Genomic DNA, 26,883 nt, shown 5'->3' with positions numbered 1-26,883 from the left:
GTTTATTTTATACAAATGATTTATTTAAAAAAAATCGATTTGAATTGGACCAAACGGTTACTTTTATTCCCTTCTTCTTTGTTTTCACACGTTCATTCTCTTCCAATCCCTTTTTCAGAACTAATATCAAACTTTTAATTAGGTATGTTCTTCTTATTTATATTTCTTAATCAAATTTATTATTTCAAATATATTTGGAATACGTAGAAAATATTAGTTTTGAAATTCGGTGTTAATGATTTTGTGGGAATCGTGTTTAACATAGTTGGTTAATATGAAGAAAGAAAAAATGAATTCTTTACAAGTCTAAGGAAGATATCATAAATGCCAACATAATTCATCGCAATTTCATGTGATAGAAGACAAAAATGTAATTATGGTATAATGTAGACTATTTGATAACATGAGCATAGTTGAAATTTTGGCATGATCTCTTCCATATTTGTTGCATGTCTCTTTAGTTGGTGATGTTATAATTTATTGTGATGATGATAGTTTAATTGTATGAGTTAGGTCCTTTTTATTTGGTTGGATTTTTTCTATGGCTATCCTATTCTTGATGGCAATGCCAAAATAAATATTTTCATTAGTTGTTCTTTTTTTTCTCTATTTTTGGGTTGATTTTATTTTAAAAAATTTGATTAAAAATTTTTGTTGTAGACAAATTAATAATATTATGTTCAATTATTTAAGGAGACCAAATTAATAATTTGATTAGATACTTTTGTTTTATTGAAAATAAATTCTAATTTCATTAAAAATAAATTCTAGTTGGTAAGTAAAAACACAAAAACGTGCATGACAATGAAATCATAATTTTTAGGCAAGTAAATTATCGTCTTATTATCTTAAAAAAATAATTTATTTATAGAATAATATTAAAAAATCAACAATAATTTACATGAAAATAATTTATTAGTAAAATAAAAGTTAATTGATTGCATAAAATTTAATTTAATGGTAAATTTGTAATTGAACATATTTTTAAAGCTTAATTTAAAATCTGTTTACAGCTTAATTTAAAAGCAACTGTAAATGTAAGTTATGAGAAACAAAACAAAGCTCATCAAGAAGATAGAAAGTAGAGACACAACAAAAAGGACAGATGATACCATTTATGCCATTTCTATAAAAAAAAACGTGAATTTTGTTTTTTTGTTTTTTTCAGAATACTAAATGTTACTTTTTCAAACAATTTGTATACATATATATTTGACGAAAATTAAATAAATAAAAGTTTTAGATAAATTTAAAGAAAAATTGGTCAATAAAAATGAAAAAGAAGAACATACCAAATTCATCAGTTAGGAATTTAGGAATAACACGCAGAAAAAATTGAAATTATTTTAAAGCTAGTTATTTGATCTACTTAAACCGATTTTTTTAAATAAACCATTTGTATAAAATAAACCAGTTTTTTTTAACCATATAGTAACACGTGTCAACCATTCAAAAGCAACTTCACCTACAGTCGACTGCAGGTGAGTTTCCACCTATAAATAAATAATAAAATTAAAATCTATTAAATATCAAGTATTACACAAGATGAAATCAAAGTAAAGCAAAAGCTAAAATATCTATGTTTAAAGACAAGCTAAGCTCTCAACGTACTCAAAGGCTCTGTACCATCCCATAACTCCTGTAGAAGAATAATAAAGACGGGGATTTTTTTGTATTTTCAAGTCAAAGTCAAACACATCGTAACGGGTATGATCCTTTAATCTCAGAGCAATAACTTTTGTTTCTATCTGCACAAACAAAGCCATCTCATCATCATCTTCACCATCTTTAATGAGATGGAGTATGCTGTAGTTTCCAGCAGGATCTGTATTCAAAACACGTTTAAGAGTTGTACGTCGAAGATCAAAGCTGTGCATAAGAACCCATGACCTTGATGAAGAATAATCATCTTCCTTCAACCGGAATACGCGCATACCGAAATCAAAGTCAGCTCCAACCAAATTCATGTAACCGCATGCAGGTGCAAGAATGTATCCATATCCATTATAAGCTAGTTTTAAGGGACGTTTCAAGTCATCCAAGTAACTAGAGCCACCAATATTAAGATCTTGAGGCGCCGGAGGCAAAGGAGGCATGTCATCCTTCACGCACTCTGTTTTCAGATCAAAACGCAGCGTCGTTTTGCTTTTGTTACCGATCCAGTAAACTGAGTCCTTGAAATAAACACCATGTGCAAGATCCATGTCTAAGGGAGCCGAGAAGGAAGAACCGCATTGCTTCCAGGCACCGGATTCCGAGGAGTAAATCATGGTTTGGTAACCGTCTTCCTTTGAAGACTTGCCACGGAAGATGCAGATCAGCTTATAACCGAGAAATCGCAACGGATCAAAAGCCAGAGAGTACTCCGGGGAAGGTGATTTATCAAACAATGGAAAGGGTGAGAGCAAGCGTTTCTTGTCTCCGGTGGTGGGATTATAGATAAAGGTGTCACCGAATCCGCGGAGAAGCATCAAGCCGTTGCAAGACTGTAACATAGATGAACAATCATCGGGAACTTTGGGACAGAATATGCGCCGGCGGCGGCACGGTCTACGAATCTTCTTATTGAAGTAGAAGAATGTTAATTCACGATGTTGAGGATTGACGGTGTCGGGATCTACGATCAAACCGGAGAATCTTGTTCCTTGGACGGTGGCGCGGCGGCGAGAGAAGTAAGGCTCAGAGATGAGAGAGAGCCACCGCTTGGAGACACGTTTGAAGGTTATGACATCTCTGAGGGGAAGACGAACAAGGATTTCAGTGAGTAAGGCATCGCTTCCTTCAATTACTTCCATTGAAGAAGAAATTAACTCTGTTGTGGCTCATGGCTTTCAATGTTCGACGAGTGTTACTGTTTATATAATCTCAATCCCAGATAAGATACCAGCTAAGCAAGATAAGTAGATAACTTTTTAATTTTTTATATAATGAATTGAAAAGATAGTTATACATTTTTTTTAATATCTTAGAGATTTTAAGATATTCAAGTTCAAAATTTAAAAAGGTCGAACAATCTCATTACTCATTAGTTAGTTAATTTTAAAAATAAAAAATTTAAAGTTGAATCATATAATTCCGTTGTTAACTTGGTTCTGAATCCGTTTATTTCTGACTCCCTAATGGCTTTGTCGAAGGTCTTTTTTCTGTTAAAAAACGTTGCAAGTTAATAAAAGCATTTAATCATATGTCTTCATATCATATTATTGAATATCATATTATCTATAAATGTAATTTAAATTTATATTTATATTTAGCAATTAGCAGTAAAATATATAAAAATTTAAATAATTTATTTAAAAATTTTAGAAAATAATAAATATTATATGAAATGATAACAGCAACAACGGAATAAAAATGTATTTTAAATAGAAAAAATAATGAAATAAAACGACTAAAATTTGTTTGGATCAACTTTTGAAAAAAAAATTTTAAGTGATTTTTATTAATTTTTAAAAAAATAAAAATAATTTTATATTTGAATATCTCATATAAAAATATTATTTATTTATTAATTATATTTGAATATAATAATATAAAAATATTTTTTATTTATTTATTATGTTAAAATATTTTAAAAAAAATAAAAAATCTTTTAAAATGATATCTTTTAATACTTTTATTTGTCAAAAAAAATAAAAAATATATTTTTAATAACTTAATAACATCCAAATAAATTCTACAAGTAAAAGAAATTTTTAATTAACATGGATAAGATGAAACAAAAAAAAATAGAATGAGAATGAGCAATACTGTAGAAAAAAAATAGTCAAAATACTTGTACCATTCCTCGAAACGCATTCTTAATTAGAAGAAAAAAAATAGTCAAATACTGTAGAAAAAATAGTCAAATGCTATTTTAATAGTTCAAGAATCAAGATTTGTTAAAAAAATTTGTTGACAATATTTTATGGTAATAAATAAAAGTATAGACTTCATGTATTGTATGCAAGAGTTGAAAAAACATAATTAGAAGACTTCACCTTGTTAATTACAAGCAAGCCCCAACTTTGGTACTTAGAAGATTAGGAAAAGAAAATGATTCCAAACAATAATCTACAACTGCTTAGTGAAGAGATGAGCAACAAAATCAATCCAATATTACTTGTACTAAATCGCTTTAAAGCAGTATGTAAGATTGATCGGGTTGGACTAAAATAATATTCGAAATTACAATTATACTAATTACATTATTGATATGAATAAAAGTGCATTCGAATATATATGGAGTGTATGATTCGTTAAAGCTGGCATTGCAGGTCAAACCGTCAAAGTTGCAGGACACAGCTGGGAGTGAGAGGTGTCTATTGGTTTTATTCGCCAAAGTTGGAGTGCAGGACATGTACCAACCACAAGTGACTTTTATGTTTCAGCATTTTTTTGTGTAAAAGATTTTGGAAAGTTTTAAAGTATGTCGTGTGTTTTAGTGATTTTTAATAGTTGATCTTAATTATAAAAAATATATATAATATATATAATTAAGATTAACGGTTAAAAATCACTTATAACATGATGTGGCTTGTTCATAGCTATTGAAACAATGAAACTCTGGATGAGTGAAGTTTGAAACTTGTTCATTGGCCTCCTCCCAGCTAGTGTAAACACGAGGGACATGGCCCTTTGTAACGGCGAAGAAGAGAAAATGCTTCATGCACTCTTCCATTTTTTGTCAAGTAGCACAAACCCTGTTATTTCTTTTTCAATTTCATTGCATTATATCTTGAATTGTTGAAAGTTTAGGTTGTTGCTGAAATAATTATTCAGCTAATTTTGTTTTGCTGGAAATCATATTTGGAGAATTGGAGTTTAAGTTTTTGTTGCTGGAAGTTATTATAATTGAATTTGTTGGTAGAAGTAGAATTTGTTGCCGTAACTAGAATTTGATGCTGAACATATCACAGGGTAAATTTTTTTGTTGCTGGAAGTAGAATTTGTTGTTGCAAGTCTTTCGTTTTTTCTTTTTTTTAGAATCTTAAAAATCATGTTGCATGTGGTTTTTTAGAATTGTGGAAGCTGAATACTAGGGATTTGGAATGGTGTTTCTTCATTGTGCACGGTATTCAGCTTACAGATTTTCATTGTGCAAATTTACAACTTTGATCATATTATAGATTTTCATTGCATATGAATCTAGCATGCTAAAAGGATTTTCGTAACAACTCTGCATAATAAGTTAGCTTACAGATTCAGATTGAAGCTGAATTCATAGCTGCTGCTGCAAACTGAGAAATTGGATAGACATCTTAGCAATTTCTGAGATGCTTGTTTTTGCTTTTTTGTTCACTTTTTAGCTGTGGGAAAATTCAAAATTGACTCTTCGACCCAAGACACTGGTAATTAGGGGAGATGTCAATAAGCTGCAAGGTTTGATTGGCTTCTTGCTTTGCATTCGCTCAACTAAGTGCAACCATACCTTATCTGCTCCATCCACTGCTTTGATAGCAACATAGGGTTCCAACAATATTCAATTTGGCCTAACTTTCATTAGTTTATAAGTCCTTAGATTAATAATTCTCAGTTTCTCACATTAAAAGTTTTAAAAAGAAAATTCAGTCCAATTGGTAAGTATGTGTGACTTAGAAGTTAGACTTTACTACTAAGAGCACAATGGAAGGGGAGAGAAGTAAAGTTTGTAAAGAAAAAATGTTTGTCATGGTGCTATGGCTTAACTATGTAACTGCACTTGTTTAGTGTCTCAGTTTGATTTTGCCACTCCATTGGTAATGGTGGCTCTTGCTGGATACTTAAAAGTTCTTGATTTTTCATCCCTGTATGTAACTTACATTGCATCAAGTTTCTTTGAGAGGCTAATAGTTCCTTTTAATTTGTCAAGGAGAGTTTTCTATTCTTATGCATGCTCATTGTTTTGTAAATGGGTTTATGTATGTTCCTCTTTAACAATTTCTTTTTAATTATAATTTTGCATCTGTTTTTTTAATCTGCAGACAAGGACAGCAGGATTTCATAATCTGCGTGTGTATCAATCATTGAAAAGGTTATCAAAGCATGAAGGATTTCTAGGACTATATAAGTAAGACTCTGATATTTTGTTATTGAATTTTACTTGGTTATTTTTTCTTCAATGCTCTGTTTTCTTTACTTAAAGGACAAATTCCATATTGTTCTTATATTTGATTACATATTTCATATAACATGATGCAGCTCTCTTCTTGTGAATCGCTTGTCGGTAAATTCCAAAGCATCTAGGAAATATTACTACTCTCACATACCTGTATGTTTTGAGCTTTAAGTCTATTCATTCATATAGTGTGCCTTTTTCAATATTCACTGAAATGGTAGTTTTCAATCATTAATTAGGATGCTGGAAGCAAACAATTTTTCTGGAGTTGTTCTACCTGAACTTGGGAAGCTGATCAACTTGCTGACCTTGTAAGTAGGGGGTGGCAATGGGTAGGGTTTGGATTCAATCCTAACCCTACCCGCGGGTTGACAATATTCCAATCCTAACCATACCCGCTCTTAATCCGCGGGTACCCGACCCTACCCGCGAGTTATAAAAAATATACAACATTATTATATAACTTGATGATAATTTAAAATAGAATTGATTTTTATATAAAAAAAAATTAAATTATCAATTAATAATTTTTTTTAGTGGTTAAGGATCTTTTGCATTCAGTGAGAGGTCTTTGATTCAACATCCACTTAAAACATATTTTTATATAAGTATATAACATAAACATATATAGAGTGCGGGTTGGTCGGGTAGGGTTGAGGCTTAACCCGCATCCTACCCGACCCGTACGAGAACTCTACCCGCACCCTACCCTATCCGCTGCGGATCGGGTTGGCAACCCTACCCGATCGGGTGGGGTCGGGTTGCGTACCTACGAGTAGGGTACATATTGCCACCTCTACTTGTAAGACCTTTGTTCCATTCATACTTTTTAATGATGATTTTTTCTTGATTTTAGTTATTTCTTAAAATCTGTTTCTGAAATATTACCATTTCTTAATAAAAATGCAGCACAATATAAATAAGGCAGAAACTCACCTGCAGTCGACTGCAGGTGAAGTTGCTTCTGGATGGCTGACACGTGTTACTATATGGTTTAAAAAAAATCGGTTTATTTTATACAAATGGTTTATTTAAAAAAACCGATTTGAATTGGACCAAACGGTTACTTTTATTCCCTTCTTCTTCGTTTTCACACGTTCATTCTCTTCCAATCCCTCTTTCAAAACTAATATCAAACTTTCAATTAGGTATGTTCTTCTTATTTATATTTCTTAATTAAATTTATTATTTCAAATGTATTTGGAATACGTAGAAAATATTAGCTTTGAAATTCGGTGTTAATGATTTTGTGGGAATCGTGTTTAACATAGTTGGTTAATATGAAGAAAGAAAAAATGAATTCTTTACAAGTCTAAGGAAGATATCATAAATGCCAACATAATTCATCGCAATTTCATGTGGTAGAAGACAAAAATGTAATTATGGTATAATGTAGACTATTTGATAACATGAGCATAGTTGAAATTTTGGCATGATCTCTTCCATATTTGTTGCATGTCTCTTTAGTTGGTGATGTTATAGTTTATTGTGATGATGGTAGTTTAATTGTATGAGTTAGGTCCTTTTTATTTGGTTGGATTTTTTCTATGGCTATCCTATTCTTGATGGCAATGCCAAAATAAATATTTTCATTAGTTGTTCTTTTTTTTCTCTATTTTTGGGTTGATTTTATTTTAAAAAATTTGATTAAAAATTTTTGTTGTAGACAAAATTAATAATATTATGTTCAATTATTTAAGGAGACCAAATTAATATTTTGATTAGATATTTTTGTTTTATTGAAAATAAATTCTAATTTCATTAAAAATAAATTCTAGTTGGTAAGTAAAAACACAAAAACGTGCATGACAATGAAATCACAAGTAAATTATCGTCTTATTATCTTAAAAAAATAATTTATTTATAGAATAATATTAAAAATTAACAATAATTTACATGAAAATAATTTATTAGTAAAATAAAAGTTAATTGATTGCATAAAATTTAATTTAATGGTAAATTTGTAATTCAACATATTTTTAAAGCTTAATTTAAAATTTATTTACAGCTTAATTTAAAAGCAACATATTTTTAAAGCTTAATTTAAAATTTATTTACAGCTTAATTTAAAAGCAACATATTAAAATATTTTTACAGTTTAATTTAAATGTAAGTTATGAGAAACAAAACAAAGCTCATCAAGAAGATAGAAAGTAGAGACACAACAAAAAGGACAGATGATACCATTTATGCCATTCCTATAAAAAAAACGTGAATTTTGTTTCTTTTTCAGAATACTAAATGTTACTTTTTCAAACAATTTGTATACATATATATTTGACGAAAATTAAATAAATAAAAGTTTTAGATAAATTTAAAGAAAAATTAGTCAATAAAAATGAAGAAGAAGAACATACCAAATTCATCTGTTAGGAATTTAGGAATAACACGCAAAAAAAATTGAAATTATTTTAAAGCTAGTTATTTGATCTACTTAAACCGATTTTTTTAAATAAACCATTTGTATAAAATAAACCAATTTTTTTTAACCATATAGTAACACGTGTCAACCATTCAGAAGCAACTTCACCTACAGTCGACTGCAAGTGAGTTTCCACGTATAAATAAATAATAAAATTAAAATCTATTAAATATCAAGTATTACACAAGATGAAATCAAAGTAAAGCAAAAGCTAAAATATCTATGTTTAAAGACAAGCTAAGCTCTCAACGTACTCAAAGGCTCTGTACCATCCCATAACTCCTGTAGAAGAATAATAAAGACGGGGATTTTTTTGTATTTTCAAGTCAAAGTCAAACACATCGTAACGGGTATGATCCTTTAATCTCAGAGCAATAACTTTTGTTTCTATCTGCACAAACAAAGCCATCTCATCATCATCTTCACCATCTTTAATGAGATGGAGTATGCTGTAGTTTCCAGCAGGATCTGTATTCAAAACACGTTTAAGAGTTGTACGTCGAAGATCAAAGCTGTGCATAAGAACCCATGACCTTGATGAAGAATAATCATCTTCCTTCAACCGGAATACGCGCATACCGAAATCAAAGTCAGCTCCAACCAAATTCATGTAACCGCATGCAGGTGCAAGAATGTATCCATATCCATTATAAGCTAGTTTTAAGGGACGTTTCAAGTCATCCAAGTAACTAGAGCCATCAATATTAAGATCTTGAGGCGCCGGAGGCAAAGGAGGCATGTCATCCTTCACGCACTCTGTTTTCAGATCAAAACGCAGCGTCGTTTTGCTTTTGTTACCGATCCAGTAAAAAACTGAGTCCTTGAAATAAACACCATGTGCAAGATCCATGTCTAAGGGAGCCGAGAAGGAAGAACCGCATTGCTTCCAGGCACCGGATTCCGAGGAGTAAATCATGGTTTGGTAACCGTCTTCCTTTGAAGACTTGCCACGGAAGATGCAGATCAGCTTATAACCGAGAAATCGTAACGGATCAAAAGCCAGAGAGTACTCCGGGGAAGGTGATTTATCAAACAATGGAAAGGGTGAGAGCAAGCGTTTCTTGTCTCCGGTGGTGGGATTATAGATAAAGGTGTCACCGAATCCGCGGAGAAGCATCAAGCCGTTGCAAGACTGTAACATAGATGAACAATCATCGGGAACTTTGGGACAGAATATGCGCCGGCGGCGGCACGGTCTACGAATCTTCTTATTGAAGTAGAAGAATGTTAATTCACGATGTTGAGGATTGACGGCGTCGGGATCTACGATCAAACCGGAGAATCTTGTTCCTTGGACGGTGGCGCGGCGGCGAGAGAAGTAAGGCTCAGAGATGAGAGAGAGCCACCGCTTGGAGACACGTTTGAAGGTTATGACATCTCTAAGGGGGAGACGAACAAGGATTTCAGTGAGTAAGGCATCGCTTCCTTCAATGACTTCCATTGAAGAAGAAATTAACTCTGTGTTTAGGCTCTTTCAATGTTCGAGGAGTGTGTTACGGTATATATATATCTCAATCCCAGATAAGATAAGCAGCTAAGCAAGATAAGTAGATAACTTTTTAATTTTTTATATAATAAATTTAAAAGATAGTTATATTTTTTTTTAATATCTTAGAGATTTTATTGAATATTATATAGTCTATAAATGTAGTTTAAATTTATATTTAGATTAGTAGTAGAATATATAAAGATTTAAATAATTTATTTAAAAAATTTTAAAAAAATAAAATATTATATGAAATAAATAACAACAACAATGAAATAAAAATGTATTTTAAATAGAAAAAGTAATGAAATAAAACGACTAAAATTTTTTTGGATGAACTTTTGAAAAATATTTTTTAAAATAAAAATAATTTAATATTTGAATATTTTATATAAAAATATTATTTATTTATCAATTATGTTTAGTATAATAATATAAAATATTTTTTATTTATTTATTATGTTAATATATTTTAAAAAAAATAAAAAATATTTTAAAAGAATATTTTTTGTACTTTTATTTGTCAAAAAAATAAACAATATATTTTTTAATTATTTAATGACATCCAAATAAATTCTAATAAGTAAAAGAAATTTATAATTAATATAGATAAAAAAATGAGAATGAGGGATACTGTAGAAAAAAAAGTCAAATACTTGTACCATTTCTCAAAACGCACTCTTCAAGTCTTCATACATTGAAAATATTATAGTTATCAAAAACAAACCAATCATTAAATCAAAATTATGTTACACATTTAAAGGTTTAATTGATAACTAATTATAGTAGAATAAATATAATAAATAATATATTATAAAAATATTATTTTAAATAAGATCATTAATCTTTTTACTGGTTTTTAATAGATTTATTTATAATAATTTTTTTGTTTTAATCAATTTTCAGTTAATCTAATTAAAGCGACTAATTCAATACGGTTTTCATAAATATGAACAATATCTTGTGATAATAGTTTGTTAAAGAATTCAATTTAATTTCATATATTTTAATTTAATTTATTTAATTAGTAAATTAGACTTTATGTTAAAAGATTTATATATTTTTTTAATTTAATATGACGAGTATAAGCTAAATAATTGTAGTCGTTAGAAATTGGACGAATGAAAAAATATTTTTTGGTTTTATAATAAAATTATAATCTATAATAATATATCTATAATAATATACAAAGAAAATAGAAAAGTTTGGTGTCTAATTTTCGCTTTTCCATCTTAATCCTATTAATAAAAAGTTATTGATATAACTTTTTATTTTAAAAATGGTCAAAAAAATAAATTATCAATTAACTTTTGTCATTCAGATTGCGATTACTTTTTTATTCTACGCATAATTTTTAATTACTTCGTCTTCTTTCTTATTTTATTTTCTTTTTCATGTCTTTATCTACTTTTATTAATTTTTTTATGTTTCTGTATTTTTTTTATTTATTAAATTAATTATGTATTACTTTTATTTTTTTATCTCTAAAAAATTGTAAGATAAAAAGGACTCATAATTAATCATGCCAAAAACTCCTTATTTTAATGATAATTATAAAAAAAATAGTTATAATCTTTTAACAATTTGTGGCCGTATAAGAGATATTTATTTATACTAGATTAAGGTACAGTTAAAGATAGATTGAAAGTAAATGGAGTATATATTTTTTGCATTCATATAGCTTACATAAAAAATTAAGAATGAAGCGACTTTTAAAGGAAGAAAAACAAAGATACAGCTATACAGCCATACAGGGATAAAGACAATAAAAAATAGTTTTAATTTATATAGTTTAGTACTCACTACGTATTTTGGTCTAATTTGCTGTTTGCAGTTTCTATAGATATATGAAACAATATATTTGCGTATTCATATTTGAAAGAATACAATTGCGTAACTTTGAAGGGCAAACAATTTATTTATGTAAATTGTCCTTAATTTAAATTATATCTATTTAAATTTTAAATTACAAACTAATACAAATTTTTTAATTTAAAATTCTAATTATTTAAATAAAATTAAATTGATTAAAAAATAAAAATATACTAATACAATTCAAATCGTATTAAAACGTAAACAAGTTTGCTGAGTCCATAAACAAACTTTGCGTAAATAAATAAATTTAGTCAATATGATAGTTGAATTTTGTACAAACTTTATGAAAACACAGTAAAAAAAATTAAATCCTAAAAAATAACATGATTTTTTTAGAATTATTATTTTTTATTTTATAATAAAAAAACCTAATTAATATTGAGTTGGTCCAATATATTAGATAATTTTATTTTTTTAATAATTTTTAATTATAATTTTGGTTAAAAAAATTATATAATAAATAATTAATTATAATTTTTCAATTTAAATTAATTAATTTATTTTTAAAATAAAATACAATAAAAAATATAACATCATAGCTATATCAATTATTTTTTAATTAAATTATTTGTATAAAATAAATCTATTTTTTTTAAAACCAAATGATAATACGTATCATCCATCCAAAAATAATTTCATGTAAAATCGATTGCAGGTAAGTCTCTATCGTCATAAAAATATCTAGTCGCATTTAAAAATTTTCCTTTAATGCATTGTGTCTTTCACTCATACAATGCGAATTCTTAACAAATGGATAGTAGTTTAATTAATTTTTTTTATTTTATGCTTTTATTTTTTTCCTTTTATTTAACTAATTTTTTTTTAATTAATCTTTAAATTATTGAACCAACTGAAATTTAATTATTAAAATAATTTAGTTATATAATATTACGTATTTTAAATATGAAAAATTTATAGCGTTATTCAATTAAATGTATCTACTCAAATAATATTTCAAATGATAAATTTAAAAATTAAATTTTTATGATATGATCATCTATAAATTATATTTTTTAACAATTTAATAATATCCAAACAAATTCTATAAATAAAAGAAGCTTATAATTAATTTGGATAAGATAAAATTAAAAATAGAATGAAAATTAATATACCTAATATATTACAACTGGTTGGGTTTGAAAAGTTAATACTATATATCCAGAATGAGTACTAAAAATATTTTTTGTCAAATAAAATAATCAAATATCAATGAATTTAAGTTGGTCGAGTGATTACTTCACTCATTCATTAAATTCACTCATTCATTAAATAAGTATCGAATGTCTGTATATTATTTTGTACATATAATAATTTATTAATCAATAATAAATTTTTAAATAAACTCTAAATTTATAATAAATTAATTTTTGACTAATATTAAGCTGAGCAACACCGTAAAACAAAAACATACTCAAATACTCATATCATTTTTAATAAAAATTAGTTATAACTAATATTCTTCTAAATCCAAAAATATTATTTACACACTGAAATAGTTACTAAAATTAATCATTAATATAGTTGTGTATAAATACATATTTAGTTTAAATTATTTTTAATGTGTATTTATATTTTAACATGTATTTTAGACTGATAGCCAATTTTAATAATCATGAATAATAGTCAACAATCAGGAAGAAGGAGGACGATTGAGTGCACAAATTGGAGGGTTGCCATTAAAGTTGCTGGATATCCTGAAGTAGAAGTCAGTTGCTGGTTCGTATAGGTCTGATTGCTCTAAAGACGGAAACTATTACTGAATGTACTATTGAATTATACATCACAGATTGAATGTTAGCATCATGAATAATAACTATGTTACTTCCTCTTTTTTTTTGGTGTGTGGTTATACTACTCTTATAGGTTGCCATTTCAACTGCATATGTTTGATTTTCATTTTTTTTTTAATAAATTCACTTGGATTGTGAAGTTGTTTTTTGTTAACTTTTTGTTTGAGTTTGGAGGATGCGACTGTAGTGAGGTAAATTGACAAAAATTTTGTTCAAATTTAGAGAGTTAAATAGTGAAATAGTGAAGCAAGAACCATACGAGGGAGAGATTTTAAAAAAAGAGAAAAAATAGTTGAGGACTAAAAAGTTTTATTACCTTTGTCATTACTAATTTTCAATGACAAATAAGTGTTTCCTTTTGTAGGTGATAAAGAATAAATCACTTAATCCAAATTTGATTGACATAGAACTAAACCATTCACACATGAACTTGATTCTAACTTGATCAGCCACTAAAATCAACCACCAATATATTTGTATATAAATATATGTGTGGTTTAATTTATATTTTAACATGTATTTTATACTAGTGGCTGATTTTGGTGTACACGTAACATAATTGGTAAATGTACAAGATGTCTCTGGTACGAGTTGAGAGATGGATCGGGAACCTGCGGGTCGAGGCGGATGCCGGATCACTTGACTGGGGCGATGGGGGGTGGTACCTGCAAAGACACTCCGACGCTCAAGTCAGAATGGATCTGAGAGGTAGAAAGTGTGTGGAATGAATGAATACCTGGAGGGGCCTGAGTCCTCTATTTATAGGTGATGGAGAATATCTTATCTTATCTTATTTGGCTAAGATAAAGGGGACGTTTGAATTCGAAAGTCGGTTAGGAGTCTGAGAATGCCGTTTTCGGGCCTTCTAGAAGTGAGGAACGGGTCGGACCCGGGGAACCGGTGTTGGGTTCGGTCTTGGATCCGGGATGGTGGGCCGGATCCGTAACAGTTGCCCCCGCAGCGGGGGAGCGAACAAGGTCGGTCCGTCGCTTGAAAGGCGCGATGCCTGTCCGTGGGCTTCGGTTCGTCTTGGGAGTTCGTTTGTTTTCTGGAGGGAGGTCGGTGCCTTGGTTCCGGTTTCGCTGGGGGGCTCGTCTGACCGTTTCTTGGTTTGACGAGACTCCTCCGCTTCTGCCGTGTCTGTTGCGTTCTTCGATGCTTTATCAGTTTCTTTTTTCGAGGGAGGGTCATTAAATGTGAAGGGACGTTTTCCCTTTTCTACCCCTACTAGCTTTATCTGTTCCTAGGGGTAATTGTGTTAGTTCACCCCTCTCTTTGAAACCGTTTTGGATTTTTATTTCAGTTCCCTCGCTCACTTCCCTTTCTTTTTCCTTTTTCCATTCTCTTCTGAAGAATCTCTCTCTGAACAGAAAGTCCCTTCCTTTCTCTGTGGTCTTTCGTTTTTTGGTTTTTGCTTGCTGCTTCTGCTTTTCAAGCTTCCTCAAGTGTTCTTTCTGCATTTCCAGGTTAGCGCGTTTCGTTTATTCTTTTCCTGTTATTTTGTGAATGCTGCTCTATTTTTTGCCATGCATTGTTCTGCCTGTTTTTAGTTTTGCGTTGAACTAGTCTCTTTTGGGGGGGTGGTTGTTTGAGTTTTTGGAGGGGTCGAGCACCGTCGTATTCGTTCGGTGATGGCGGTGTACCGCCGCGTTGGTTTGGTAGTGGTGTGTAGGTTTCTGTCTTGCTTCTGTCTAGGGTTAGCAGGCTGATGGTGGTGCTCCTCCCTGTTTTAGGTATGCAACGGCGGAGAAATGAGGGTGTGAGGGCTCCAGTAGCCCCTTCCAGGGGCGTTCCCAATCGTTATGGTTGGGTGACTAGTGATGTATGGGGCGTTCCGTCGCGGATGACGGAGGGCGACCTTCAACGGCTCCGTGATCAGGCGGCCATCTGTGGCGGTGGTGATGAGGAGGGGCGGTATGAGCTCGTCCTCCCGGATGCCGACGAGCGCGTTTGTTACTTGAATCTGCATTCTCCCACCGTTCCGGATTGGATGTGGGTTTACGAGTCGATGTTCACTCGGCTTGGCGTGCGACTTCCCTTCTCGCCGTTTGTTCAGGATCTGTTGAGTCGGTGTTCCGTGGCACCGTCTCAACTTCACCCGAACAGCTGGGCTGCTGTGCGGTCGTTTGAGTTGGTGTGCCGGTATCTCGACCTTCCGGCTTCCGTTCCTGTTTTTCTTTTTCTTTTCTTATGCACTCTTCCGACTAAGGAGGGGAAGCATAAGAAGGGGTATATGTCCTTCCGGGCTCAGCCTCATCGCCGTATTTTTGGTTTATTTGAGGATTCTTTTCATGGTTTTAAATGGGAGTATTTTAAGGTGCGTCTTGTCCAGGGGCACCATCCATTCTGGCTGTCACCGGAGGGCGTTCGTCGGTTTCCGACATACTGAAATTTTCAGGCTGGCCCGTCGGTTCTAACTAAATTCACCTACGATGGCTTGTCCCAGGAGGATAAGGACGTTGCCAATGTTTTGTGGCATTTATTTGGTGAGCGTCCGTTGAATCCTCGGGAAGTTATGGGTGATCCCGAGGCTTGTCGGGCGTATATCGGTGTGTGCTTTGTCTTCTTTTCCCGATTTCGTATGTTCTATTCTTGCCTTTTTGTAATCTTGTTATTTTTTATTTCTTTCAGTTGAGATGGCTGGTGGGCTGACTTCTCTGGCTAGGTTGAAGGCGGCGATGGGTCGGGAGGAGGGATCCTCGTCTCCTTCTACCCCTGTCTCCAATCCTGCCGTGGAATCTCAACCGGTTTCCCAGGAGGTGATTTCCTCGGCTGCTCGGGCAGAGGTTCAAGTTTCCCCTGGCCATGTGAACTCTCCTGAGGTTGTGGTAGTGTCGGCTGCTGAGGCTTCTCGGAAGAGAAAGAGGCCCGAGGACCCGAGCAGCGAGACCTTTGAGGAGGGTTTGGTGCCAAGTGTGATGGATCGTCGTTTTGATGCTCCGGGTTTTATTGATCAGCATTTGATGCCTGGTACGGAGCCTTATTTTGATGGCTGTGATGTCTCGTTCCAGGCCAAGTCGGTGTATCGTGCTCTCCTTCGCTCTGCTGTTGTTGTTCGGAAGGCTGAGCCTGTGATGGCTCAGGTTGGTTTATTGGATAAGAAGCTTCGCCAATCTCAGGCTGAGGTGGCTAAGTTGAAAGAGGAGCTCGATGCTGCCGAGATTGCGAGGGGGAAGGCGGTGAAGTCTTCTGAGGAAGCTGGGGCGGAGATTCTCCGGCTTTCCGAGGTTGAGACTTCACTCCTTTCTCAGCTGGGCGAGGAGCGGCGCAAGGCTTCCGATGCGGGTTCCCGGGCTGCCGTACTTCTTGGTGAGATGGAGGCTCTGAATGCCGAGGTTACTACATTGAAGAGGGAGAAAACGGAACTGTTGGCCGATGCTAAGGATGCAATTGCTGCTACTGAGGAGACGATGAAGGCGCAGGCCCTGGTGCTTGCTCCGGGAGTGGATGTGTCCGTGATGGGAGCATTCAAGACCGTTCGTGATGGCCGGATAGTCGACCTCGAGTAGCTTTATCTTTGTAATCTTTTGTTCTCCCGCTTTTTTAGACTTACTTTGTTTTTGGATACTTTTGGTTTGGCCGTGGGCCGTGTAACCGTGACTCCGTAACTTTTGGTTTTTTGTTTTAACAACTTTTCGAGCCGTTCGGGCTCTTTTCGTATGTTCCGTTTAAAAGCTATTCCGTTTAATTAATCTTTTTCCCGTATTTGGGATGAGTGGACCGTCGTGTGGTCGGGTTTATATGAATATCCGCGGGTTGGGCCTGGAGGGTGATCGGTCCTCCAGTTGTGGCCGTGTTTTTGTTCCGTATTTGGGACATTGTGTGAGAAAAAATAAAGAATTTAGGGATAGCTTTGTAATGCGATTTTATTGATGGGTGGGCCTCGTTAAAACCCTCCGTTGTTGGCGGGAAAGAGTACCCGAGTTTGATACATAGGCGTAGTTTTTGAAATGTAAATGTAATTTTGCAAATAAGTAAAGCGAAAGCGTAAAAGGAAATGGGGGAGGGGGAAATGGAGACCTGGGTTGGTTTTAGGAGTAGTATCGCCGTAAGTTGGCGGCGTTCCACGTTCTCGGGACTTCGTTACCGTTAAGCCGTTCGAGCTTGTAGGCTCCTTTCCCGATTGCAGCTTTGATTCTATATGGTCCCTCCCAGTTGGGGGCGAGTTTTCCTTCTCCCGAGGTTGGGGGACCGATGTCGTTTCGCCGTAGGACGAGGTCGTCAGTTGTGAACTCTCGCCGAATGACTCCGTGGTTGTATCTCAGGCTGATTCTTTGTTTTAGGGCTAGCTCTCTGAGGTGGGCTACGCTTCTTATTTCGCCAGTGAGGTCTCGTTCTGCTTCTTCGTCGTTGCCTCCGATTGTTCTTCGCGGGCTTGGGTCGCCGATTTCAACTGGGATGATAGCTTCCGTGCCGTGGGTTAATCGGAAGGGGGTTTCCCCGGTAGCTGTCTGCGGGGTCGTGCGGTACGACCATAAGACCGATCCGAGTTCGTCTGCCCATAGTCCTTTGGCTTCGTCGAGTCGTTTCTTGAGGCCTTTGACTATTATTTTGTTTGCTGATTCCACTTGTCCGTTTGTTTGGGGGTGTTCTACCGAGCTAAAGCGGTGGGATATGCGTAGCTCGTTTAGGAATTCCTTGAATTTGGTGTCGGCGAACTGGGTTCCGTTGTCCGAGATGACGATCTCGGGGATCCCGAATCGGGTGATGATTTGTCGCCAAAGGAATTTTCGACATTGGGTCGCCGTGATAGAGGCTAGCGGCTCGGCCTCGATCCATTTGGTGAAATAGTCTATGGCGACGATGAGATATCGGAGTTGGCCTGGTGCCGTGGGAAAAGGTCCGACAAGGTCGATCCCCCAGGTGCCGAATGGCCGTTCTGCCGATATGATGCTGAGCTGATGTGGGGCGGCTTGGTGGATGTTGGCGTGTCGTTGACATTTATCGCAGTTTTTCACTAGTTGCATGGAGTCCCGGATGATTGTGGGCCAGAAGTAGCCGGCGCGGATGACTTTTTGGGCAAGGGTTTTACCTCCGACGTGGTGGCCGCAACAGCCTTCATGGATTTTGCGTAGTATGTATTCCGTGCTCCCGGGCTCGTCGCATTTGAGCAGGGGTTGCGAGAATCCGCGTTTGTATAGTTGTCCTGCGACGACCGTATAACCGGCGGCCTCCCTTTTTATTCGTTTTCCCTCTTTAGGGTTTTCGGGCAGTTCCCTGTTGAGGAGGTACTGTAGGATGGGGTAGGTCCATGACTTGTGGTGGGAGTGTGTTAGGTGGGTGTCGGCTGTTAAGGATACGGACGGCGTTTTGACGACTTCCTGAATTAGCGATTTGTTGCCGTGTCCTGGTTTGGTGCTAGCAAGTTTGGAGAGGAGGTCGGCTCTGGCGTTTCTTTCCCTGGGGACGTGCTGTATGATTACCTGGTCGAATTCTTCTTTTAGTTTGTTGACCTTGGCGAGGTATTGTTGTAGTAGGGGATCTCGCGTTTGGTAGTCTCCGTTGATTTGGGAACTGACTACTTGCGAATCCGTGTTGATCTCCAGGACTTTTGCCCCGACTTCGCTGGCTAGGGTTAGGCCTGCCAGGAGGGCCTCGTATTCTGCTTGGTTGTTTGAGACCGGGAAATCGTATCGGACTGATTGTTCGATCACGACGCCGTTTTGGCTTTCCAGAATGACTCCGGCGCCTCCGGAAGTGACGTTCGAGGAGCCGTCGACGTGTAGTTTCCATGCCTCGGGAGGGGTGTTTCCTGGGGTCATTTCTGCGATGAAGTCGGCCATGGCCTGTGCTTTGATTGCGTATCGGGGTTCGAACTTGATGTCGAATTGGGATAGTTCGACGGACCATGCTAGCATTCTACCCGCTAGGTCGGGCTTCTGTAGTACCTGTTTGACTGCTTGGTCGGTTCGAACCGTTACGGGGTGGGCTTGAAAATATTGCCGCAGGCGTCGGGACGCCGTGAGGAGGGCAAAGGCTAGTTTTTCTAGGCGCGAGTAGCGGGTCTCTGCGTCTTGTAGGACTTTGCTTGTGAAGTATATAGGTTTTTGCTCCTTTTTCTTGTTTTCTCGGATGAGTGCCGCCACGAGTGTTTCTTCCGTTATGGAGAGGTATAAGTACAGGGTTTCCCCTGTTTGGGGTTTGGCGAGGATTGGTGGTTCCGCCAGGGTTTTCTTGAAGTGTTGGAATGCCGCTTCGCACTCTTCTTTCCATACGAAGGGGGCTCCTTTCTTCATTAGTTTGAAGAAGGGGATTGCTTTTTGGGCTGATGCTCCGAGAAAGCGAGATAGGGCTGTCAGTCGACCGGTGAGCTTCTGAACGTCGCGTAGGTTTTTTGGGCTCGTCATCTCGAGAATGGCGCGACATTTCTCCGGGTTGGCTTCAACTCCGCGTTGTGTGATCATGAAGCCGAGGAACTTTCCTGCCTCCATTCCGAAGGCGCACTTTGTTGGGTTGAGTCGCATTTGGTGTCTTCTTAGGGTGTCCGTTACGGCCTTGAGGTCGCTGATGAGTTGTTCGTCGGAGTCAGTTTTGGCGAGCATGTCGTCTATGTAGACTTCTAGTTTGGTTCCGGATAGGTTCTGAAATATTTTGTTGACGAGCCGTTGGTATGTTGCTCCGGCGTTTTTCAAACCGAAGGGCATGACTGTGTAGCAGTACGTGCCGTCGGGGGTGATGAACGCCGTTTTTTCTTCGTCGGGTCGGTGCATGGGTATCTGATTGTAGCCGGAGTACGCGTCCATAAAGCTGAGATATCGATGTCCGGATGCGGAGTCCACTAGTCCGTTGATGTTCGGTAGGGGAAAGGCGTCTTTTGGGCAGGCTTTGTTGAGGTCCGTATAGTTGACGCACATTCGCCATTTTCCGTTGGATTTCTTTACAAGTACAACGTTTGCTAACCAGGTTGTGTAGGGAAGTTCTCGGATGAAGTTTGCTTCGAGCAGGGCTTGTACTTGTCTCTTGACTTCGGCCGCTCGGTCTGCTGACATTTTTCTTCTTCTTTGTGCTACGGGTTTGGCTTTGGGGTTCACGGCTAGCCGGTGGGACATGAAGTCAGGATCTATCCCCGGCATGTCGGCTGGAGTGAAAGCGAACAGGTCTCTGTTTTGTTTTAAAAATTGGGAAAGGTCTTCTTTCAGGTCATAAGGGAGGTTCCTGTTGATGAAGGTGTATTCGTCCTTGGTCTGTCCTATTTGCAGTTTCTCCATGTCGCCTTCTGGTTCGGGTCTAGGTTGGCCGTCTTGTCGGGCATCTAGGTCGGCCAGGAATATCCCGGCTGCGTCGCGGGATTTTTTCCGTAAAGCCAGGCTGGTGTTGTCGCATTCTGCCGCGATTTCCCGATCTCCGTGGATGGTCCCGATGGAGTCGTCCTCCGCTATGAACTTCATAAGGAGGTATTTGGTAAAGATGATGGCCGAAAAGTCATTGATCGTCTTTCTTCCGAGGATGACGTTGTAGGCAGTGGAGTCTTTTAGGACCACGAATTCGGCTATGAGTGTCCTCCTCTTGTCACCGGTTCCTATGGTGAGGGGGAGTGTGATGGAGCCTTCCGGTTTGAGGAAGTTGTCCCCGAGTCCCGTGACGCCGTTGCGGTGCGTTTGGAGATTTTCGTCGCGGAGCCCAAGCTTGTCGAAGGCCCCTCGAAAGAGGATGTTGGAATCTGCGCCGGTGTCTACTAGTATTCTTCGGACTAGTCCGGTTCCGATCTTCGCCGAGATCACGAAGGGTGCGTCTTCGGCTGCGGTGCCGTGCTGGCAGTCCTCGGGTAGGAAGGTTATTGCTTTGTTGGACACGGGAGTTGGGGCTTGGTTTCTGACGGCCATTACCTGGAGGTCCTTTTTTATCTTGGATTTTGACTTGCATGGTGCATCTTTGCCCGTGATGACGTTTACTATGATGGTCGGGTCTTCTTCTGGACTTTCTCTTGGGGGTCGCTTTTGGGTTCTCGGGTTACGTCCTTCTCTCTCCGGTGACCTGTCTCTCTCCGCGCGTCTCGGTTCTCTGATGATTTTGGTAAATTCTGGGAGTTTGCCGTCTCGTATGGCTTGTTCAAGGGCGTCTTTAAGGTCGAAACAATCCTGCGTTTTGTGACCGTAGCCTCGGTGGTATTCGCAGTAGAGGGTTTTGTTGCCTCCTGTCCTTTCCTTGAGTTGTCGGGCTTTTGGAATGATGCCTCGGTCCGCTATTTGGTGGTATATCTCGGTAATTGGTGCAGTTAGGGGTGTGTAATTGGAGAATTTGCCTATTCTTGGTGTCCGGTTGGTCGGCCTCGGGTGGTCTCGTTGATTCTCTTTGGGTGTTGCGTTATGGTGAGAAGCCGAATTGCCGCGTTGGTTGTTGCCGTGCTGCCGCTTGTTGGCCGCGACGACTTGGCTGACTTCTTCGTCGTTGATGTAGTCTTTGGCGACGTTCTGGATCTCATGCATGGTCCATACCGGTCTGGTGGTGAGGTGTTTGCGAAAGTCTTCGTTCATTAGTCTGTTGGTCAGGCAAAGGCTTGCGACGGAATCCGTGAGTCCGTCGACCGTTAGGCATTCGTCGCTGAAGCGATCGAGGTATTTTCTTGTGGATTCGTCTTGTTTTTGTGTGACCCCGAGCAAGATGATGGGGTGTTTGGCTTTAGTGATACTTGTAGTGAACTGGGCCATGAATTTTCGTGTGATGTCGTGGAAACTGGTTATGGATCCGTTTGGGAGGGCGTTGAACCATTTGATTGCTGGCCCGGCGAGGGTTACCGGGAAAGCTCTGCATCGGACCGCGTCGGCTGCTCCTTCTAGGTTCATTCTGGCTTCGAAAGCCGTTAGGTGTTCTTGGGGATCCTTGGTTCCGTCGTACTTCATATCGGTAGGTTTGTCGAAGCCTTTGGGGAGTTTTGCTCTTAGGATTCTTTCTGTAAAGGGTGTAGCGCCCATTATTATGTGGTCGTTTCTCGTGCGCTTGGTGTTTCGGTCCCTCCGATCTTCGTCTGAGTAGTGTTGAGAACTCAGATCTCGAGAGGTGCTACGGTTATGTTTCTTGTTGTATCGCCGTTCTGGTGATTTCTCGTGTCTGCGATCGCGTGATGGACTGCGACCGTTTCTTCTGTCGTCTCTTCGGGTTGGCGATCTACCGCGGCGAGATCTTGATCTGGAGGTTGCATGGCTTCCGTGCTCGTTGTTGTGTTTTCCTTTGTTGGTTATCTTGCCTTCGAGTTCCTGAACCCGGAGGCAGAGATCCTGGATGATCTGCGCTGCTTTGTCGCTGGCTTTCTCATGATGTCGTCTGTCCGTGACGTCGTAATTGTTCGCGTTTTGGACCGCACTCGCTATTCTCGCTTGGTTTGTGACTTCACGGTGCTCGGGGGTCGGGTTAATTGGTTGAGAGTCATCCTGGCTTGAGGGGGTTTCCTCTAGGACGTCCCCCATCGGGCCCGGTACGCGCAGGGTTCCCACAGACGGCGCCAATGTACAAGATGTCTCTGGTACGGGTTGAGAGATGGATCGGGAACCTGCGGGTCGAGGCGGATGCCGGATCACTTGACTGGGGCGATGGGGGGTGGTACCTGCAAAGACACTCCGACGCTCAAGTCAGAATGGATCTGAGAGGTAGAAAGTGTGTGGAATGAATGAATACCTGGAGGGGCCTGAGTCCTCTATTTATAGGTGATGGAGAATATCTTATCTTATCTTATTTGGCTAAGATAAAGGGGACGTTTGAATTCGAAAGTCGGTTAGGAGTCTGAGAATGCCGTTTTCGAGCCTTCTAGAAGTGAGGAACGGGTCGGACCCGGGGAACCGGTGTTGGGTTCGGTCTTGGATCCGGGATGGTGGGCCGGATCCGTAACAGTAAAGAATTCGATGGTCTCACAAAGTTTCTACTATTAAATGGTCCCATAACAAAACATGTTTTTTAAATTTTTTAATAACTGCTAAATAGTTATTATTTAATTTTAATTATAAATTAACCTGTTATATATTATTTAATTATAAAATCTATTTTTTATTTTATAAATTATTATTTTATCATCCATCTATCATGTTTATTGATAATAAAAAATTAGATTTTCTATTAATCGTAATAAATATTTTGCATCGATCATAATTTTATCATTGATCCGTTACATAAGTATTGGATTGGAAAAATCGTGTTTGTCAATCGATTGGATGCACAAATCAATCGATTAAAATTCAAAAATTCAATCGATTGGAATTGATACACAATCGAATTTTGCAAGACATGTGGGGTTTTTCTTATTCAATACCCAATTAATTCAAGTCTTCAAAGCAATATAGATTTTCACAATTCAATCGATTGGTTGTGTTACCCAATCAATTGAACTGTGCATTGCGTTATATGTTACGCTTCTCTACATTTTTCTGCTATTATAAATTATTATTTTATTATTCATCTATCTTATTTTTAAAATTTTATCTTCAATTTTTAAGTTTTTATTTTGATTTAGATACTCTAATCTTATCTTTTCTTTAATATTAAGATTATAAATTGATGAACTATCAACAATTACTCAATCCTATAATTAGAATTGTTTATTAATACGATTGATTATCAATTTTTTTTATTATTTTTGTTCATTGTTTATCCATCTACTTAATATCTAATTTTTCTTCATTGTTTATACATCTCTTTAATATCCAATATTTGTTCATCATTAATTGATAATCAGAGTTGACGATAGAGATCCAATCAATTTTTCACTGTAGCTTTTAGAAAACAATCTATTGTTTTGATTACAAAATTGAGATTAGTAAATATAATCTCTAATTTTGCAATTCTTTGTTTCGATTATTTATTCATGAAATTGATTGTGTAATGAAAAAATATTTTTTTATCTTTTAGTAATAAATTTTTTTAAAAATAAAATTAAAAAATATTATTTTTTAAAACCCAATTTTTTAACTTTAATTTTTCAAATACGAATTTTTTTAATGCAAGGCGAACTTCACTTCAAATTCTAAAAAAATTGGCTAATTTAAATTATTAAACTTCACAATAGATAATGGCAACCATTATCAGAACAGTACACATGAATAAGTTTTATTTTTATTGAAAAAATAATAATTTTTTTTAATTTAGAATGAAGAAAATTATTGTTAAATATGGTTTATTCCCGTATATTTATGTATTTCTCAAAATGTTTTGATGATTTCAATCGATTGAATAAAAAAACCTACATGCAGTGCAAAATTCAATCGACTGTGTATCAATTTTAATCGATTGAAGTTTAAGAAACCTGAATTTCAATCGAGTGGTTTGTGCATCCAATCGATTGAATTTCTAACAAATACAATTTTTCCAATCCAATATGTATGTAATAGATTAATGATAAAATTATGATCGATTAAGATTGCAAAATATTTATTACGATTAATGAAAGACCTAATTTGTTATTGATTTAGTTTTTTATTATTAATAAACATGATAGATAAATAATAAAATAATAATTTATAAAATAAAAAATAGATTTTATAATTAAATAATATATAAAGAATTAATTTATAATTAAAATTAAATAAAAATTATTTAGCAGTTATTAAAAAACTTAAAAAACATATTTTATTATGAGATGATCCAAACCGGCTGAGATCATCGAATCCAGTGCCGCATAACCCCAAATCAAATTATTTAACTTCATAAAAAATTTGAATGTATAATATTACTCAAAGTTTATATTGCCAGTGCACAATCCTCCTCTTTTTTTTTTGAAAAAAATGCGGCATAATGTAAATAAATCATAAAATTAAAATTGATTAAATATCAGCCATTCACGTGATGAAATCAAAGTAAAGCAAAGGCTAGAATCTATGTCTAAACACAAGCTAAGCTCTCAACGTATTCAAAGGCTCTGTACCACCCCATAACTCCTGGAAAACTACAATAATGGCCGGGATTTCTTTTTATTTTTATGTCAAACACATCATAACATGTATGATCCTTTAACCGCAGACCAATAACTTTATCCGGTCTCTGCAACAACAAAGCCATCTCATCCTCACCATCTTCAATGAGATGGATTATACTGTATTCGTACCCTACAGAAGAGTAGTTTTCAATAAGATTTACATGAAAAATAGTTTCCAGATTTGTCCGTCGAAGATCAACACTCTGCATAAGAATCCACGACCTTGACGAAGAAGAATAATCTTCCTTCAACCGGAACACGCTTATACAGAATTCACAGTCAAATACAACTAAATTCATGTAACCGCATGCAGGTGCAAGAATGTATCCATATCTATTATTACTTAATCCTGAGTAAGTTCTCATGGAATTCAAGTAACTAGGAGCAGCAACATTATGATTAGGAGGTTCCGGCGGCAAAAGAGGCATGTCATCTTTCACGCACTCTTTGTTCAGATCAAAACGCAAAGTCGTTTTGGTGATGATACTGATCCAGTAAACTGAGTTCTTGAAATAAACACCATGTGTAAAATCCATGTCGTAGGGAACCGAGAAGGAAGAACCGCAGTGCTTCCAGACACCGGAATCTGAGGAGTAAATCATGGTTTGGTAGAAGTCTTCCTTTGAAGACTCAAAAATGCAGATCAGCTTATAACCAAGAAATCGCAGGGGATCAAAAGCCAGAGAGTAAAACGCGAAAGGTGATTCATCAAACGATGGAAAAGGCGACGGCAAGGGTTTGTTGTCTCCGGTGGTGGGGTTATACATAAACACGTCTTCCCCCTGGAAGAGCATTATCAAGCCGTTGCAAGATTGTAATATCTGTGAAGAATTATCGGGGATTTTGGGACGAAATCTGCGAATTTTCTTATCCAAGTAGAAGAATGTTAATTCAGGATCTACAGGATCCATGCCGGGATTTAGGAACACACCGGAGACTGTTGTTCTTTGGATGTTGGCGCGGTAGCGAGAGAAGTAAGGGTCGGAGATGAGTGAGAACCACCGCTTGGAGACACGTTTGAAAGTTATGACATCTCTGAGAGGCACGCGAACAAGGATTTCAGTGAGTAAGTAAATGTTTCCTTCAATTGCTTCCGCTGAAGAAGAGATTAACTCTTTGTCGTCGCTCATGTTGTTCTTCAATTAGCTTTGAATCTTCTGCGCGCGTTACTGTTCTTATATATCTCACAATTAGCATAATTATCTAAGTAAGATAACTTTTAAATTTTTATATAATTAATGAATTTAAATGTTAGTTTTTTTTATTTCAATTTCATAATTTATTAATTTCAACATTAAAAATCCTAGATTTATTATTTATCCGTATCACTTCTTC

General features: G+C 36.2%; 4 protein-coding genes across 4 annotated transcripts; 1 reads left to right on the top strand and 3 right to left on the bottom strand.

Annotated features, from left to right (window-relative positions):
• Nucleotides 1-1,583: 1,583 nt before the first annotated feature.
• Nucleotides 1,584-2,795, bottom strand: LOC107647713 (F-box protein At5g07610-like). The gene has a single exon (XM_088491179.1). It carries the CDS (start codon nt 2,793-2,795, stop codon nt 1,584-1,586), a length of 1,212 nt encoding a protein of 403 aa, XP_088347305.1.
• A 5,929-nt stretch (nt 2,796-8,724) lies between these two features.
• Nucleotides 8,725-9,939, bottom strand: LOC107647712 (F-box protein At5g07610-like). Its single transcript, XM_016351765.1, has one exon. It carries the CDS (start codon nt 9,937-9,939, stop codon nt 8,725-8,727), a length of 1,215 nt encoding a protein of 404 aa, XP_016207251.1.
• Nucleotides 9,940-16,285: 6,346 nt separating this feature from the next.
• LOC148563114 (uncharacterized) lies at nt 16,286-17,158 on the top strand. Its single transcript, XM_088489356.1, has one exon. It carries the CDS (start codon nt 16,286-16,288, stop codon nt 17,156-17,158), a length of 873 nt encoding a protein of 290 aa, XP_088345482.1.
• Nucleotides 17,159-25,454: 8,296 nt separating this feature from the next.
• Nucleotides 25,455-26,678, bottom strand: LOC107647711 (F-box protein At5g07610-like). The gene has a single exon (XM_016351764.3). It carries the CDS (start codon nt 26,676-26,678, stop codon nt 25,455-25,457), a length of 1,224 nt encoding a protein of 407 aa, XP_016207250.1.
• Between the last annotated feature and the right edge of the window lie 205 nt (nt 26,679-26,883).

Source organism: Arachis ipaensis, chromosome B6, assembly GCF_059453495.1.
Source record: "Arachis ipaensis isolate K30076 ecotype BB chromosome B6, ASM5945349v1, whole genome shotgun sequence".
Lineage (NCBI taxonomy): Eukaryota > Viridiplantae > Streptophyta > Magnoliopsida > Fabales > Fabaceae > Arachis > Arachis ipaensis.
This window is presented reverse-complemented; position numbering and strand designations above follow the sequence as displayed.

What these genes read in the sequence shown, in the direction of transcription:
- LOC107647713 (XM_088491179.1), bottom strand. Translation starts at nt 2,795, where the DNA reads ATGGAAGTAATTGAAGGAAGCGATGCCTTACTCACTGAAATCCTTGTT.
- LOC107647712 (XM_016351765.1), bottom strand. Translation starts at nt 9,939, where the DNA reads ATGGAAGTCATTGAAGGAAGCGATGCCTTACTCACTGAAATCCTTGTT.
- LOC148563114 (XM_088489356.1), top strand. Translation starts at nt 16,286, where the DNA reads ATGGCTGGTGGGCTGACTTCTCTGGCTAGGTTGAAGGCGGCGATGGGT.
- LOC107647711 (XM_016351764.3), bottom strand. Translation starts at nt 26,678, where the DNA reads ATGAGCGACGACAAAGAGTTAATCTCTTCTTCAGCGGAAGCAATTGAA.